Source organism: Myotis daubentonii, chromosome 4 (genome assembly GCF_963259705.1).
Source record: "Myotis daubentonii chromosome 4, mMyoDau2.1, whole genome shotgun sequence".
Taxonomy (NCBI): domain Eukaryota; kingdom Metazoa; phylum Chordata; class Mammalia; order Chiroptera; family Vespertilionidae; genus Myotis; species Myotis daubentonii.
In genome coordinates this window covers 72,461,471-72,479,071 of record NC_081843.1, presented here as the reverse complement: position 1 = coordinate 72,479,071, position 17,601 = coordinate 72,461,471, and the positions used below count along the sequence as shown (strand labels likewise).

The 17,601-nt window shown below is 44.6% G+C and overlaps 1 protein-coding gene across 3 annotated transcripts in view; it reads left to right on the top strand.

Annotated features, from left to right (window-relative positions):
* RASGRF2 (Ras protein specific guanine nucleotide releasing factor 2) overlaps positions 1-17,601 on the top strand; it is a 190,902-nt gene that overhangs the window by 148,684 nt on the left and 24,617 nt on the right. For all 3 annotated transcript variants that reach the window (XM_059694194.1, XM_059694193.1, XM_059694195.1), the window contains exon 18: positions 10,048-10,154. In XM_059694194.1, the coding sequence (XP_059550177.1) occupies positions 10,048-10,154 (107 nt within the window). The remainder of the gene's footprint in view (positions 1-10,047; positions 10,155-17,601) is intronic.

Here is a 17,601-nt window from a genome sequence, read left to right as displayed (position 1 = left end):
TGGGCACAGACCTCCACATCTGATCCATCAGTAAGCCTTAGCCCCTCTGTTTTGAACAGTTTTCAGCACTCCTGCCACAACCTGCTCGCCTGGATCAGCCGGGTTACTGCCTCATACCTGGTCCACTTTTGCCCCATCCAGTCCATGCTACACAAGGCAGCCAGAGTAACCCTTCCAAATGTAAATCAGACGATATGATTCCCCAGCACAAAACCCTCTGATGGCTTCCTAATACCAGAGAATAAAATCCAGCTTTTAGAGCTTCCAGTTTGGTGGACACCTGAAGATTCGGGGAGAGTGATGAGCCTACAGTGGGCATGGAAGCTGTGTGCCTTTTACCCACCCCTCGCCCTATGCATCTCCTCAATGTGGCTGTTCCTTTTATAATGAACCAGTGATACAGGGGGAAAGAGAGAAAGAAAAACAATCCAGCTCTTTAACTTGACCAGGAGGATCTTGGTGATCTTGCTGACTGTATAACTTCCCCTGCCCCATAGTCACTGGACTCCGGCCACACTGGGCTGCTTTCTGCCCTCAGTCATGCTGGGCTGGCTGTCTCATTCACCGTTCTCCCGAAACATGCTTCCCCCAGATCTCCAGATAACCACCTTCTTTTCAACGTTCAAGTCACATGTCTCCTGCTTAGAAAGGCCTTCCTCAACCCAGCTTAGTGACTGTGCTCTCTCTCACATTAGCCTAGGTACCTTCCACATAGCTCTTTTCAATATCTGAATTTTCCTTAAGTACCTGTATAGAGATATTAATAACACGACATTATATCTTTATTTGCCTCCTCCAGGAGAACGCCAGTTCCTGTGAGCAGCTAATTAATTTTCCTTGCCCATAGCTGTATCCTGGGTCCTACAAAAATTACTGGCACAAAGACACTCCGTAAATATGTTGTGTCTACTAAAATGTTGTGTTTTGTGGCTTCTACTCTCCCTCCCAAAGTACATTTTATTTTTAATGGTAAAATCTACCATTTTTATGCATTAAAAACACTTTGTAGAAATTCTTATATGTTAACAATTGAGAGGGAGGAAATGGCCTGTTTTCATACCCTTTTCCCAACCACCTCTAAAACCCCGTGCTTTAGTTTCTTTAGGATATCTCAAGTAGTGTTGTGGCCATCCCCTGCTCCCCTCACCCCCTACCCCACCCCCAGCACCTGAATGCACAGGTGCATACTCATTCACAACTTTATACACACCCTTCTGCATAGGAAGCTACCATTCATCCCCTACCCCCATGGAAAAGCATTTCCAGGTGTGTGGAGGATTCTGTAGAAAGATATATAGCAGGATTTAAAATTATTATTATTTTGGTTTGTGGGGGAAACTTACCTAATGGCAAGGATATGAATATTGTTCCATATGCATCAGGCTAAGAGCATCTTACCCAGAAGAGGTCATGAGTTGCCATCAGAGAATTCAAACTAATGTACAGAAAATCTTCCTCTCTTCCTTTTTCAGACAGTTGGTTATGAAGTTGGGCAGAAAACTATCAGGAAATTTAAGGTTTGTCCCCTTTTGGGGGTGTTCTTCATGTTAACCACTTTTAGAACATTCTCTATTTTCAAAGACCTTTTTAGGTAACACTGGTTTTGCTCTCAAGAAACTCTGACCAAGAGTAATAGATATTTGGCTTTTTAAATAGATTGCTATATTTTAGTTTTCAAACTGGTCTGATCGTCTCCTTTGCCACCTTTAAGTTTCTAGCCTTTCTTTCCTTCTTGCCTCAGCAATTTTCTTGAAAGGCCATTGAAACTTGCTTACTTTCTACTTTACTTCTTATCAAGTCTTCAAACACCCCCTCTGCTTTGGCAGAAGCCACCGTCACCCTTCATACTGGTGGTTTGTTCCTGTTATATTTCTACACCAGCCTGAGACCCGAAGACAGCAGTGATGCCAGGGCTGAAAAATCACACAGCAATAAACAGGGACACTTGCACTCCCTGCAAACAGCCTCCTGGGCAGTGTGCTTCAGTGGAAGAGCCTGGATTTTAGAATTGAATAATCTGGACATAAATCCTGGCTCTGTTTTAACTTTCTGTGGCCTTAGGTGACCGTCGAACTTCTCTGAGCCTGTTTTCTCATCTGTAAAAACAAGAACTATGTTTTATGGACTTGTGAGAATTAAAAGAAGAAATACACAAAGGTTCTCAATAAGTTTTATTTTAAACTCATCATAAAATCACTAGAGGCCTGGTGCATGAAATTCGTGCACTGGGGTGGGGGGAGGGGGTGCTCAGCCCGGCCTGCACCCTCTCCAATCTGGGATCCCTCTCACAATCCAGAACCACTGGCTCCTAACTGCTCACCTGCCTGCCAGCCTGATCCCCCTAACTGCCTAACTGCTCTCCCCTCCTGGCCTGATCCCCTAACTGCCTAACTCCTCTCCCCTCCAGACCTGATCCCCTAACTGCCTAACTCCTCTCCCCTGCTGGCCTGATCCCCTAACTGCCTAACTGCTCTCCCCTGCCAGCCTGATACCCCTAACTGCCCAACTGCTCTCCCCTCCTGGCCTGATCCCCTAACTGCCTAACTCCTCTCCCCTCCAGGCCTGATCCTCCTAACTGCCTAACTGCTTTCCCCTGCTGGCCTGATCCCCTAACTGCCTAACTCCTCTCCCCTCCAGGCCTGATCCCCTAACTGCCTAACTCCTCTCCCCTGCTGGACTGATACCCCTAACTGCCTAACTGCTCTCCCCTCCTGGCCTGATCCCCTAACTGCCTAACTCCTCTCTCCTCCTGGCCTGATCCCCCTAACTGCCTAACTCCTCTCCCCTCCTGGCCTGATCCCCTAACTGCCTAACTGCTCTCCCCTGCTGGCCTGATCCCCCTAACTCTCTAACCGCTCTCTCCTCCTGGCCTGATCCCCTAACTGCCACCTTCTTCCTTCTCCCACGGTGCCAGCCTTCTCACCTTCTCCCTTCTCGCGGGGTGCTGGCCTTCTCCCTTCTCCTGTGGTGACGGCCTTCTCCCTTCTCCCTTCTGTCTTCTCCTGTGGTGCCTTCTCCCGCGGCCTCTGCTAAAGGGACCGCAGTGCCCTCGGCCCTTGCAGCTGCTGTGGCTTTGTCTGGAAGGATGCCCGGAAGTTGTCCAGTCTAATTTGCATATTACCCTTTTATTAGTATAGATTCTTTTAAGAATCTAAGCACAGATCTGAGAACACCCTGTGGGCAGGGCATCATGCTGAGCTGTTGGCCTGGTAGATGCACTTGCATCGTATTTGCACCGGAAGGACAGAGAGACTGTGGGCCTGGCTGGCATGTGCTTTGGAACCCAAAGCCCATGAGGCCTGACTCCCACCCACTTGCTTAGCACCCTGAGCAAAGTACTTGACCCTCAAAATTCCCATCCTCACCTGTGGGATGGAGCAAGCCTGCCTGCCTCTACTGTGTGCTAATTCTACAAAATAATACATATAGCCTGTCATTGCCCCAGAGAAATGGGGTCCTCAGCTCTCTGGACTCAGAACCCACGGCTGCCTTTCTTACTCCCCAAACTGCTGGAAGGAGCTCTCAGACCCAGAGAACTTCAGGAGGTGTCCATGGAGTCCTGACAGAATCCCTGATACAAAAACGCTGGTGGCTTGCTAGAAGGATGACGTGTAATTCTCCAGTTTAGAGCCTGCTTTCCCAGCTCCCCTGGGATGAAGTCAGAAATCCTTAGCAAGATGCACAGGCCCTGTGCGAGCTCAGACCCCACGGGAAATGGCAGCTGCAGGAATGAGCAGTGTCCCTGTGCTCTGGGTGTACTCAGCAAGGGGCCCCGGCCAGGACTTGCATATTCGTCATCATCCTTAAAAATAAAACTTACTGAGAACCTTTGTGTATTTAGGGCTCAGACTCCCTTTTGTCCAAGACTGAGCGAGTAGTCGCCCTTCTGTGTTTGGTCCTGGAGCACTGACATTCTGCACAAGTTAACAAATGGGACGATCATGTCAGACGAATATCATGACAAATTTGCAGGCAAAGCACCCCCAGTTGACTCCCCCATGTTCCCATAGCCATTCTTCTTGGACCTGCCTTACCATCTTCTTAGGATCCCACACCTGGCCTGATTAAATGGGTTCCCAAATTGTTGTTGGACGCATGGCCACCCACTAAGGCTTATACTTGCTGGCTGTTCTTTCAAACTGATGTGGCCGTAGAAAGAAATGCCAGCAATGGCAGGTGCCAGGTTTCCTCCCTGTGGTCTTTGCCTTGCTCTCCGTCTCGCTAGAAGGGTCTGCCCCAAGATCTGCCTCTATTACAAGTCTTCGATCAGACACTGGATTTAAAGTCAAAAGCTCCTCTCACCTCCCAACCCACGTCTCATGCTCTGTGTTTTTTCTCACACCACTTTTCTCAGTCTACTATGGAATTTATTCCTATGCTACTGTTCTCCCCGCTTCCAAATGTGAACCCCATGATGATAGGGGTTCACATCTTTCTTCCAGTGATGGAGATTTGGCCCCTACAACATACTCACTGTAGAAATGACTCTAGAAACATGCTCACTAAGACATCCATGCTGCCCATGAGAAGTCAGTTACAACCCAATTATCTGTACTCTACTCATCGTAGTGCTTCTGACATGGTTGGTAAATGCAGCAGATTGGGAATACGTGACTTATTCCCCCATGGCCCATACCCCAGCTCTAATCGCTTTAGAGACACCTGATGTCTCTAAGTCCAGCCTAGAAATGGATATATATGATGCAGAAACATTCAGTCCTTAGACAAGTATAGGCTCTCCTGAGGGGTCATGCTGTGTTACTACCTCTGTCTATCCTGCTCCCGGCCCAGTACCTGCCCGCCCTTCCTCTAATCCACGTTGTGCAGCTGGTGCCACCTCTGCCAGGCCGGAGTTCTGTTCATCTCTTCGAATTTATCTTCACTTGGTCTTGACAATGATCTTTGCTTGACCAATCTTTAGGCACGTTTTTGAATCTTCTCCTAGGCCTATCTATACATTTCCTTCCAAAAATCCAGTTTTAGTAAGAACCCTGCTGAGCTAGTTTAATCTCTCAACTCTCCAATATCTGATCAGGTTCTTCTTCCTCCCATGTCTGACCACTTGACTGTCCTCAGCAAGAACCCTGGTAGGTTGGATTAGTCAGAACCCCCCACCCCTGCTGTTTCCTCAACGATTTTCCATCACTGACAACACCACCTCCTGGGCTGTAAGTTCCCAGGTGCCCACATTATATTCAACCTTGAGTCCTTCTCCTCTGCCCACTGTAAAATCCACTGCAGGGGTCCCTGTACCTATTGGGATGGTCCTGGATAAAGTCTCCCTCACCACCTATTTAAAAAAAAGGAATCTAAGTAGCACACGTTTTTAAAAATCCATAAGAACAATTCAGCCGACAGTATTGATTTCCTTAAAAAATGAAAGAGAAGGAAAGACATTGATTTTGCCATTCTTCATCACAAATAATGATGGACCTGCTGAGCTACTTTTCCTCAGTCTAGAAAGATGCATTTTTTTTTTCATTCTGTTACAGTTAATTACAGGTAGAGAAAAAAATCTCAGGTTGACATGTGTAAGAAGGAGAACTTAAACACTGAAGGATAAGGACACACTTATAAAAAAAGGTTTTTTAAAAAGAGGCAAAAACAGTGCAGCATTTGTTCATTGTTCATTAGTATCTTCAGGGCCACTATGCAACATCAGTTGAAGAACAAAATGAAAATTTCCTTCCTTTTCCTGTTTTTCAACTTCCCTGCCCACACTCCCCACCACTTTGTCCTAAGTGCATATTCATAGTCTTCATGGTAGTGTGGTAAAAGGATGACCTTAACTCAGTTATGTAGCATTTGCAAACACTTTAGAATCATTTCCACTGGGAGTGATGCAATTTTTGATAAGGAAAATACTGGCTGAGTGTCTATGTGCAAAGCTCAAGAGCCTACAAAGATGCTGGAAATACTAGTAAAATCTCTTCTCCAAGGAGTGTATAGTTTAGTGAGAGAGGTGGCACATCTGCCAGTTGCCTTAAGGGGTAGAATGACTCAGATGGTGTCTGGGGGAAGGACCATGAAGTTGAGTTTCATTCTTAAATTCATATTTATGGTGATTTGGTCCTTATCACTTTCCCAGATGACTTTTGTTGCCCAAATTAGCCAGTTTGACCAGCCAGTGCCTACAACTAAAAAATAATATGCATAAATTTGATAGACAGGAATCTTAGAGTGACAGTATTCTCAATGTGTGATATTAGTAAAATAAATTCTCCCGGTACATGTAGAGTTTGGTTGTGCTGTCACACTTGGCAAATGAAAGATGTTCGAAGCCCCACAAAGATTTGCTATTTGCTATTCCGGGAATGACACAACACTCCTTGGGGTGAATCTATGATTCTAGGACAAAATGGCCTCTGCTTGGAAATTGCCACCAATTAGCTGGATAGTTCATGTTTAAATTAGGAATATTACCCAAGCAGCCTCCAATTTAGATGGGTGCTGGCAGTAAGGAGGAAATCTGGCCAGTTGTGGAAAATTATGTCTCTGATCCTATAGCTTTCAAGACTGAAAAATGAGGAGACAGTCTTGTCTGATCAGGAGGGTGGATCTATATGCTCTGTTACAGCGAGACCACACATGTCAGCTAAGCACATGAGAGCCCAGATAAGGCAATTTCAACTCCTGAGTAAGCAGTAACCCCTTTTATAAACATGATCTATCAGGATTTGCTACAGGTATGCCCCCCAGATAGATGGCTTGTGCATCTGGTTAAATTGTAGGTAGTTTACAATAGAACTGAGAGATTATTTCTCTCTAAGATCAAAGACCTCTATCTGTTGCTCAAACAGTGAAAGGGGTCTTTCAGAAAGAAAATGAAGAGCTTGACTGTCCTTATGACTAGCATGCTGTCAAAAGTATATTGTGAAGGCCATTGGGCCAAGAATAGGTGAAGCTATAGGTGAGAACTTTATTTTTTTTAATAATAAATCTATTTCTTATTTACAAATTCATGTGGCAACACTATTCTCTTCATTTTATGAGTGAGAAAACTGAGCCACAGAGAGGTTAAATAATTTTCCCTGGATTTTACTTCTTGTTCATCCTGGAGTCATATCAGCGCTGGGTCCCCTGTGAAGGGGAAGGTAGAAGGTGTGTCTTTGGAGTTTCCCTTTCCTGGTTCTTGGTGTTCTTGCTGAACTTGGAAGGCTGGTCCTACCTTTGGCTGACCCTTCTACTCTTACTGAGTGAGCATTGAGGAAGGTCGCTTAAGTGAGTGCCGGGTCAATTTCCAAGAGAATTTTTAAATCCTGAGAGTGGCAGAAAGTGATAAGCTCTGGAAAGCAAAGAGATGTTCAAGAACTTACCAAGCTATGCCCTACATTAAAAAGTTCAAAAACATGGTAATTAGAAGTAGTTATGAAGAATATCCAAGCAGTATAATCAAATCCTAACCTAAATGGTAATGGAGGTTGGGATTTGAATTTATGAAAATATTGGAAACTTTATAAAGTAAAACCTCTTAAGTGGCCCTCTTACGTGTTATACTAAATAATATGGAGAGCAGAAGAAAGTTCCTTGCCTTCCTTGCCTGTCTTTCAAAGTAAACTCCCCTCTCCACCCACGCCTGACACAGACACAAGGGACCAGTGGTGGTAAATCCTTTTTTCTCCCTAAAATATTTTAAATAAATAGCAGCTCTCTTAAAATTGCTTTTCTCTCTTACCATTTCACTTTGATTTCCATCTTTCAGTTCCTTTCTCATCTTCACTTCTCACCCTTTCTGTTCTTGTCTCACTGACTAGCCATCTTTGTAGTTATACATGTGGGTAGGGAGCTGTCTCATCCCACTTTTTCAGTATTTTTGAGCATTTGACATCCTCCTGAAAAATATTGACACATTATTTCCCAGCTCTCACTCCAGTTGAAGCCTGTACTCTAATTTGATTAATATACTTTCCCCATTTCCCATCCTCTTTTTCTTCCTGTCCCTTATGGATAACATATATATTTTCTCACCAATTGCTTCAAAGATATCTTTTCTTGGAGTTCTACCATTTCACAGTTTGTCAAGGTGTGGTTTCCATCTATTTATCTGGCTTGGGATTCATTGTGATTCCTAAGCCTGCAGATTCATGTCTTTCATCAAGTCTGAAGAACCCTTTTCCTACAGTGCCTCTTTCTAATTTTTTTTCTCTTCTTCTGACACATTTGTAGACACATGTTGAAAATTCTCTTACCTCTGTGTCTTTTAACCCTTCTTTTCTGTTTCCATCTCCTTAGCTCTTTGTACTGCATTTGAGTAATTTTCTCATATCTAATTTTCAGATCTCTTTCTAGTTTGCTCTTTCTTTATTCAGCTGGGTCTAATCTGTGTTATCTCTCTGTTGGATTTTTAATGTCATCTTTTCTGTTTTTCAATAACAATTGAAAGCATAAATTTATTAATTTGAAGAAGCTTTATGTGGTTCTTGTAAAATCTGACTTTTAAAATACTTATTATTCTTTCCTCATGTTTTCAATTTCCATTTTACATCTTTAGTCTTTGTAAACATTTTAATTTTGGTTCTCATAGTTCTAGTACCTGAAATTCTTGGTAGTAGTGATGCGGGGAGTGAGGAGTTCTTGATCCCTGTGTCTACTGATCCTTGTTCATGGTGGAGGGTTTGTGTGTTTTGTAATTTTGATTGTAAGTTTTTCTTCAGGGGCTTTCTCAGTGGTAATCCAGTACAGGCTGAGGTTGAGTGTGTGTCCCTTCAGAGAGGTTTTGTGTGTGCTTTTGTCAGGAGCCCTATGGCTATCACCAGCCTGGGCCACTTTCTCTTCTAACTTCTCATGTAGAGGTGCTTATCTAACTGGATGGCTGGTGGTATTCCTTTATTGAGATAGGAAACATGAGGAGGATAAGGTTTTTGGTGGAAAGGCCATGAGTTTGAAACATCTAAGAGGAAAATGTCAAGAGGAAGTTGGATATATGTATCTGGAGCTTAAAGAAGAGATCTTGGATATAAATACTTTCTTATAGGTGATCATAGGATGAGGTTCTGTTGAGCGATGATAGAGATACCTTGGATACAGGGACATGGAGGTTATTAGTGAATTTAATGGCAACTGTTATGGCGGTGAGATGGGATGAGAAGCTTGGAGTAGGAGATGAGGAAATGGAATCAGTGATTTAGACAACTTTCAATAAGTGTTCCAGTAAAGTTATGTAAAGCTTGAATTAATTTTTAAAGGAAATGTATAACTAATTAATTATGGTTAACTATGATTGGAAGGCAGAATCTTTTTAAAAAGTAAAAAAATATTAAATTAATTTCTTGATAGTGAAAAGATCGCTAAGATGGAGACATAGGCCAGCACAGAGAGAATTCAAAGGACACTGAACCAATATTGAGTTGTAATAATAGGTAATATTTATTGAGTTTTACTATTGTTTCAGGTACCATTCCAAATGCTTAACATATATTAAATAACTTAATCTCCACAATAACTCTATGAGGTAGGTACACTTATTATCTCATGCAGGACATGAAGAAACTGGTCACCAGAGAGGTTATGTAATTTGCGTGGTAGGAGAACAGAGTTTTAATCCAGACTGTGGAGTTCATGTTCTTAACCACTACACAATACTGCTTCTCAAAATAGCCATGCACAAAGAAGTATTTGCATGTGGAAGCCAAGATACAGGCTCATCCATCTACAAGTATTGAAAATGCTATTATATAATCAGCATAATATAAACTAATGCTGAACCAAATACTTGTTTAAACTTCCCGGCTTTATATTATAGAACAAGACAGGCAGAAATGGAAGTGTCATTTGACCAACTTTAGCTTTAATCAGTGACCTTTAATAAACATGCACATTGTTCATTTAATTGCACCTGTAATTCTGGTGGACTCATTTCTGAGGGTATACAGGTAAGTAAGCAGAGTTCACAGCAGTCAGAAGCCACTTGCATCTCATTGCCAAAATGTATCATCTCACTGTCAAAATGTGAATTTTATTAACAAATGCCCTAAAATAAATGACTTTTTCCAGGTCCCTGGGGACTGGCTTTAACTAGAACATGTGTGTGTTTCTTTCCTTCCTAAGGATTTAACAACACGGACAGAATATGTGACAAAGAGTTTATTATCCGTAGAACAGCCACCAATCGAGTACTGAATGTCCTCCGTCACTGGGTCTCAAAGCACGCGCAGGTAATTCAGTGGCCTCATTCATTATTTTTCAAGATTTTTTTTTTCTCCAAGATTTTTTAATCATCTTTTTAAGTCTTATACATGTACAATGTCTCCTGATTCTTTGGGGTGAGAATTTCAAACCTTGAAATTGGAATGTAGGAAGGGAAGAAATAAGAGGACTCACATGCCGATCAAAACAAACACATGTGTATTGCCAGCGTCTACTGTTTCAGACCTACAAGTGACGTGCCCTGTGGGCCCTAGAGCAGGGGTGGGCAAACTTTTTGACTCGAGGGCCACAATGGGTTCTTAAACTGGACCGGAGGGCCGGAACAAAAGCATGGATGGAGTGTTTGTGTGACCTAATATAAATTCAAAGTAAACATCATTACATAAAAGGGTACGGTCTCTTTTTTTTAGTTTTATTCATTTCAAACGGGCCGGATCCGGCCCGCGGGCCGTAGTTTGCCCACGGCTGGCCCTAGAGCCACAGCAGGGCCACTGTAGTAAGCCGCACAGAAGCACTGTTCACAGGGGCCTCTCTGTAAGTGGAGTTGGGCCAGGTGCACTGGTGTTCACTAGAGGTAAACAGCAGGTGTCTCTGGAGGTAAACAGAAGGTACCCCCTGGAGGTAAATGGCAGGTGTCCCTGGAGGTAAATAACACCCTAGTACCAGACACGCTGGTATCTGGGAAGGGAGTGTTTTCTCAGCCTGAGTCATCATTTGGGCTCCACGAAGAGCAGTTAGAGCAAGGCAAGGAAGGCTCTTGGTAATGGATTGGTTGGGCAGTTCAAATACAGAGAGCTGGTTTCAGCTCATGTTCCTGGAGGCCACACTGTGTGCCCTCCTCTCACGGACTGTGGGTATTGCCTGAACCAGTGAGCTCAGAGGAGGTGTGAATGCGACCCCTGACTTGATGGACCCTAAGCAAGCTGACCACTCTGATGCTCAAAGAAAGAATAACAACTCAGCTTTATCCAAGTTCATCTAAAGGTATGTACTCCCTTAAAAGCAATGTCCAGCTATGAGATGAGACTGCTGGTCTGAAAACCTGCATTATAATCAGACTCTGCCAATCAACCCCCTCACCTTAGTTATCTCTGGTTTTCATATCACAAAAATGAAGGGCTTGAACAAGAGGATTTTTCATTATCTGAGTCATTCTGTGCTAGTTGAGTTCATTTAAGGAAGAATGTAGCATTATTGTGGCATCCTGATTATTTTGATTAATAGCTTTAAAAATATGTGTAGGAAGTTGTACCCATTTAAAAAATACAGGAGAACCAAGATGGCGGCATAGGTTAACGCCGGAGTTTGCTGCTTTGAACAACTACTTCAAAAGTGAAACCAAAAAACGGAAGGGACATCACCCAGAACCACAGGAACGCTGGCTGAGTGGAAGTCCTACAACTAGGAGGAAAGAGAAACGCACACGGACACTCAGAGGAGGCGCAGTGGTGAAGTCAAATTCTGAGGTGCGGAGTGCGCGGAGCGGGCTGGCGGCGGAGGGCGCGGTTGGCGTTTTCAATCGGGAGGGAGTCGCAGACTCTGAGCTCCAGATCCGGGCGAGTCTTTAGGGACCCCGACTCAAACGGGAGAAGCGGGACTGTCTGGCTTCGGTCAGAGCGAGTGCAGCTTTCTCTCTGAGCTTTGCAGCGGGTGCTGGGACTCAGAGAGGCAGAGCCCCTGGGGACAGGACTGAGAGCCGCCATAACTGCTCTCTCCGGCCCACCCTGTTGACCCTGTGCGACCCGCCCCGCCCAAGCCCTGCACAGAGGCATTTGCCGGATAGCCTCAGACAAAGGCTAGATTAGCACCTCCCTAGAGGACAGAAGTTTTCTCACTGCTGACACAGCTGATTCTCATAGCCACTTGGCCTGGAGGTCAAACCCTCCCTGGAATTAGCTACAACAATCAAGATTTAACTATAAGACTGCAAACAAAGACCACTAGGGGGTGCACCAAGGAAGCATAACAAAATGCGGAGACAAAGAAACAGGACAAAATTGTCAATGGAAGATATAGAGTTCAGAACCACACTTTTAAGGTCTCTCAAGAACTGTTTAGAAGCTGCCGATAAACTTAATGAGATCTACACGAAAACTAATAAGACCCTCGATCTTATATTGGGGAACCAACTAGAAATTAAGCATACACGGACTGAAATAACGAATATTATACAGACGCCCGACAGCAGACCAGAGGAGCGCAAGAATCAAGTCAATGATTTGAAATGCGAGGAAGCAAAAAAATCCAACCGGAAAAGCAAAATGAAAAAAGAATCCAAAAATGCGAGGATAGTGTAAGGAGCCTCTGGGACAGCTTCAAGCGTACCAACATCAGAATTATAGGGGTGCCAGAAGATGAGAGAGAGCAAGATATTGAAAACCTATTTGAAGAAATAATGACAGAAAACTTCCCCCACCTGGTGAAAGAAATGGACTTACAGGTCCAAGAAGCGCGGAGAACCCCAAACAAAAGGAATCCAAAGAGGACCACACCAAGACACATCATCATTAAAATGCCAAGAGCAAAAGATAAAGAGAGAATCTTAAAAACAGCAAGAGAAAGAAACTCAGTTACCTACAAGGGAATACCCATACGACTGTCAGCTGATTTCTCAACAGAAACTTTGCAGGCCAGTAGGGAGTGGCAAGAAATATTCAAAGTGATGAATACCAAGAACCTACAACCAAGATTACTTTATCCAGCAAAGCTATCATTCAGAATTGAAGGTCAGATAAAGAGCTTCACAGATAAGGAAAAGCTAAAGGAGTTCATCACCACCAAACCAGGATTATATGAAATGCTGAAAGGTATCCTTTAAGAAGAGGAAGAGGAAGAAAAAGGTAAAGATACAAATTATGAACAACAAATATGCATCTATCAACAAGTGAATCTAAGAATCAAGAGAATAGATAATCTGATGAACAGAATGAACTGTTGATTATAATAGAATCAGGGACATAGAAAGGGAATGGACTGACTATTCTTGGGGGGGGGGGGGAAAGGGGTGTGGGAGATGTGGGAAGAGACTGGACAAAAATCGTGCACCTATGGATGAGGACAGTGGGTGGGGAGTGAGGGCGGAGGGTGGGGCGGGAACTGGGAGGAGGAGAGTTATGGGGGGGAAAAAAAAGAGGAACAAATGTAATAATCTGAACAATAAAGATTTAATTAAAAAAAAAATACAGGTCAACATGGAACGATTGTGTTTTTCCTCACATGGTAGACTAACCAGGGACACCACTTCATTTTATAGAAAACAGAAAAGCGACAATAAAGCAACAGGGTGTAAATTCACCCCCAGATAATTAGATAACCAAGTTTACCACAAAGTATTAGGTATCATGTATTCATTTCTCATTTCTTATCAAAGATGACTAATATTGGCAGATTCTACCCTGAACTGGAGTCAGGAGAAATAAAAAGTTGCAAAGGTGTAGGTGTTAGTTCTCCTTAGATGTCATGCTCAATTCCCTTCACCCCAATGTAGTGCCAGAATGCCATTTCTTTTTCTAGAACCTTCTTGCTTTTTCTTTTTTTATTGACATTTTTTAAAAAAAACTTTATTGTTGAAAGTATTACATACGCCCCCGCCTACCCATTGCCTTTTCTTTTCTTTAGTAACTATTTGGTAAAAAAGAATGTTTCATTTTTTTTTTCTGATTCTAAAATTTTGCACCTGTTAATATATTCTGCCCCAGTTTCTCCTCATTTTGTGCACTTTTTCACTCATTATTACCTTTTGTGTTGAAAGCAAAGCCATGAGGCCAACCTGGGTTCCTCCCATATGCCTGTCTATGGATTGGCAGGAGCAGCAGCCCAGGGTCGGGGCACCTGTGTCTTTCTTCCAACCCTGCCACTCTGTCTTCTCTGGTGCCATGAGCTAGTCACTTGGCCGCTCTGGGTGTTAATTTTCTCTTCTGAAAATGAGAACAACCACCACCCTCCTACCTCCTCCAAGGATGTGGTGAGAGTTAAAGGCTGTGTTGAATTGAAAAGCATGAAAGGCATAAAGTACAATATAGATATGTGTGACTGAATCCCTCCAGCTTCCACATTTCATCTCCCTACAACTAGCCCATAAGCTCCTTGCAGACTAGGCTTGTCCCTTTCGTCTCTGTGTCTCCCTTCACGGGGTTCTGCAATGTTGGGCACATGGTCATAGTGGTCAAGTTGAGTTTGCATATTAATTTTTCTGTTGTTCATCCTCTTGGGGAGGTCATTCTCTAGCTTTTAAAGTTCCCAACTCAGCCGAGACCGAAATCAGGGCTGCGTGTGTGGAGAATCCAACTTAAGGACATGTTTGTATAATCCACACACTTCACGAGAGTCTCTGGCTGGGAGCCTTTATATGTCATTTGCATGATTCCGGATGCCAAGGTGTCTGCAGGCTCCGGAGCGGCTGAGCTTGTAACCAGATGCTTCTGTGGCTGCTTTGTCTTATGCGCACAGACCGGCCGGGAAGGGATTTGAGGCTGGCTATAGACAGTTCAGATCTGTGCTTGAGTCTCTGTCCAGGGCCTTGTATGTATGATCTTTAGCAATTTTGGTTTTCCTGACTGGTTTTATTGGCCAAAAAATTCTGAAAAGATACTCTGTCCACTTAGTTGAGGAATTTTACAGCCACCGAATGGCACTGATAGAGGGGCCTGCAGCTGTGTCCACAGGTTACGACTCACTTCACCGAACTCAGTACCATCTGAGTGACAAGTGCCTGAGAATGAAACAATTGCTCAGTTTCTTAATTGTGGGCTTAAGGGGAATATTTTTAAAGCATGAGATCAGACAAAAATGATCTACTTACATAAAAATTTCCTTCCCAAAGGAGTGTATGGAGGGAAGGTTGCTGCTCCCTTTTCTGTGTGCCCACCTCCTTCATTCAGTCACTAATAAGGATTGAGCTCCAGAGTGTGCCAAACACTTGGGTGGATGTAAACATGAGCAGGGTGCCAGCAACCTCTGACCTCATGGAGTTCCCAGCCACTGGAAAAGATGCCCACTAGCAGACGTTGCACTTAGTGTAATTACTGGATGACAGGCTGGTAAATCTGCTTCTGATCATCTCAGACTTGAAGGCAGAGGACCAAAAGCCTGCACATCTTTAAGAGAGTTGCTAGGCCACTAACCAAGATAAACGAAGGGCCGGAGAAACTGACCCTGGGAGCAGCTGTGATCGCCCACCTGTGGGTGAGGCAGGAGAGCTCAACGAGTAGGTGTTTCCAGAGAGAGAGCTGTCAGTGTAAGTCCTCTCCCTCCCAGGGGAAGAGGAGGAGATCTTCCTTCTCCCTTCAACCAGGTGAGAGAAGCTCCCAGGAAATGGGCCCTCCTCTCTGTGAAGGTGAAAGGTGTTTGCTGGGGCAAACTGAAAAAAGGTGGGATGTTGGGAGTGAGTGGCATTCATTCATGCTTCTATTAAACAGGTGGATCAATGGGCAATCGGTCTGGGTTGCCCTGGATGCTGCCCAGGATGACTGCCTGGAGGGATGAGGTAGACCACTGGCAGCCCAGGGCCTGGGGGAGTTGAAAGTGACTCACAGGAGACCGGACATTTCCTGAGTCAGCGTAGCTGGCCGTACGTCTCCGATAGAGAGAGCTCTAAAAATCCCACCAAGTGCCCCATAAGAGGAAGAGCTAGTCACTGTCCATCTGCCACATTCAGAGGAGCCAGGGCCGGCTCCACCTGCTCCAGCACGTCATGCCGGGCTACGTCCTTACCCCTGGATCCCAGTCTGGATCAGAAGCCATAGCAAGCAAGTGGAGAGGAGATGATGGAGAGAGAAGAAGGGGTATCCATGTGAGCTTCCAGGCTTGAAGCAGCCCAGGCGAGGACAGGAGGGAAACATCCAAGTCTGGACTGAACTGGACTTTTGATTACTATATTAGACTGGACATTTTGACGGAAGAAACAAGATGGTTCTTATAACTGAAAGGCCTTGGTGCCTGCCTAAAACTACATGCAGGGTGGGGAAGGACGGACCGCAGAGCTGTTTAGTGGGACTGGTGAGAAGCAGTCCTTCTGCTTGGTGATTCTGTCATTGTTTATGGTGCAGGAAGTGTAGGTAGCAATTTCACAGAGTTACTTTCCTTCAGGAGTCTGTTTTTTGTCACTTAAACAAATGATTTTTTCTTTGCTAAAGGTGGGTGTGGGGAGTGCTCCCTCCCTCTAACAGCCACTGAGGACCTGGGCTGTGAGCAGGCTCCTGCCCAGCCTCCAGGGGTCCCTGGCCAGGCAGCCGGTGGAGCCGAGCTCATGCTGTCCCAGGGAAGGGTCATGAAACCCTGCTGTCCTGGAGAACCCGGCTACCCCACCTGGCAGGTGGGTTAGGATGGCTGCCCCACCGCTCCCGGGGCCTCAGAGTGCAGTGCGGTGCCTGGGGCCCCACTGCTTCCCGTTGACCTCTGCACATCAAAGCTAAGAAATCGCAAATGTCCACCAGTACAAACCAGTGTTTGTTCACAAAGTCGATGTCCCATGAAAGCAGCCAAAGTGAAATAGGGAATGCTCTGTTTCATTTAATTAGGCCAGCAACTGAAGTTCCTTCTGGCTCTTCCTGATTTCAGGGGCCTAGTCTGGTGCTCACTTTCACACTCTCACAGTAGATCCTGCCCAGGTGATTTTATCACCATTCGTCCTCTCCTTCTCCCCTCCGGACAGACTGCCTTGGGCATCACATTTCCTTCACTGGTGAGGACAGAAATCTGGAACCATCAATTCTATCTGGATTCTAGTGTTAGCTGGCTATCGTCCTCCTCGGTAAAACTGCCAAAGTGACCTGTATGGGGTTCTCAGGCACAAGGGAATTATGTATCAGATTGCTCTAAAAAAACATAAAATGTAAGAATCTATAGGAGAGATATGGATCTTCTTTTTATTTTTTTTAATCCTGAAGATAGATTTTCATTCCCTTACTCTTTTTTTCTGTGCAGGCCAATAACCAAGTAAGAAGCTCCTAGTTCCTTGAGCTCTGTGCCTCAGTTTTCCCTTCTCTTTTATACATCTCTATTATTATCCTTTAAACAGCCCCTGAGCTTCCTGTGCTTGTCTGTAACAGTGCTCCGCGAGACATTGCAGCAGGATCAAAGTCAGTGTGAAACAAGATTAAATGGAACTTATTTTCCGTTCCCATTAGTTGCCATGACAGAAATTTTGCTTCCTCTGTAGAGCCAGTGGGATTCTTTAGCGTTTGTGGATGGATTTCGCTGGTAGAAAACACTGGGAGGCCCACATGAGATTTCATGTACACCAATCGCTTCTCCTCTCTGCTCTAAGAGGTTTCTGAGGGAGGTGCTGTGAGGAGCCCTTGTTTTTCCCAAGTTGCTTTCTACACTCTGGGACTTTGGAAGCACTTCTGCGGACCACAGCAGGAAGGGCACAGTCCTCAGCCCCTCCCTGGCCAGTAGCCACCCATCACGTGAGAGCTACCTGGGGACCCCACGGAGCCACAGGGCACTGGGGCC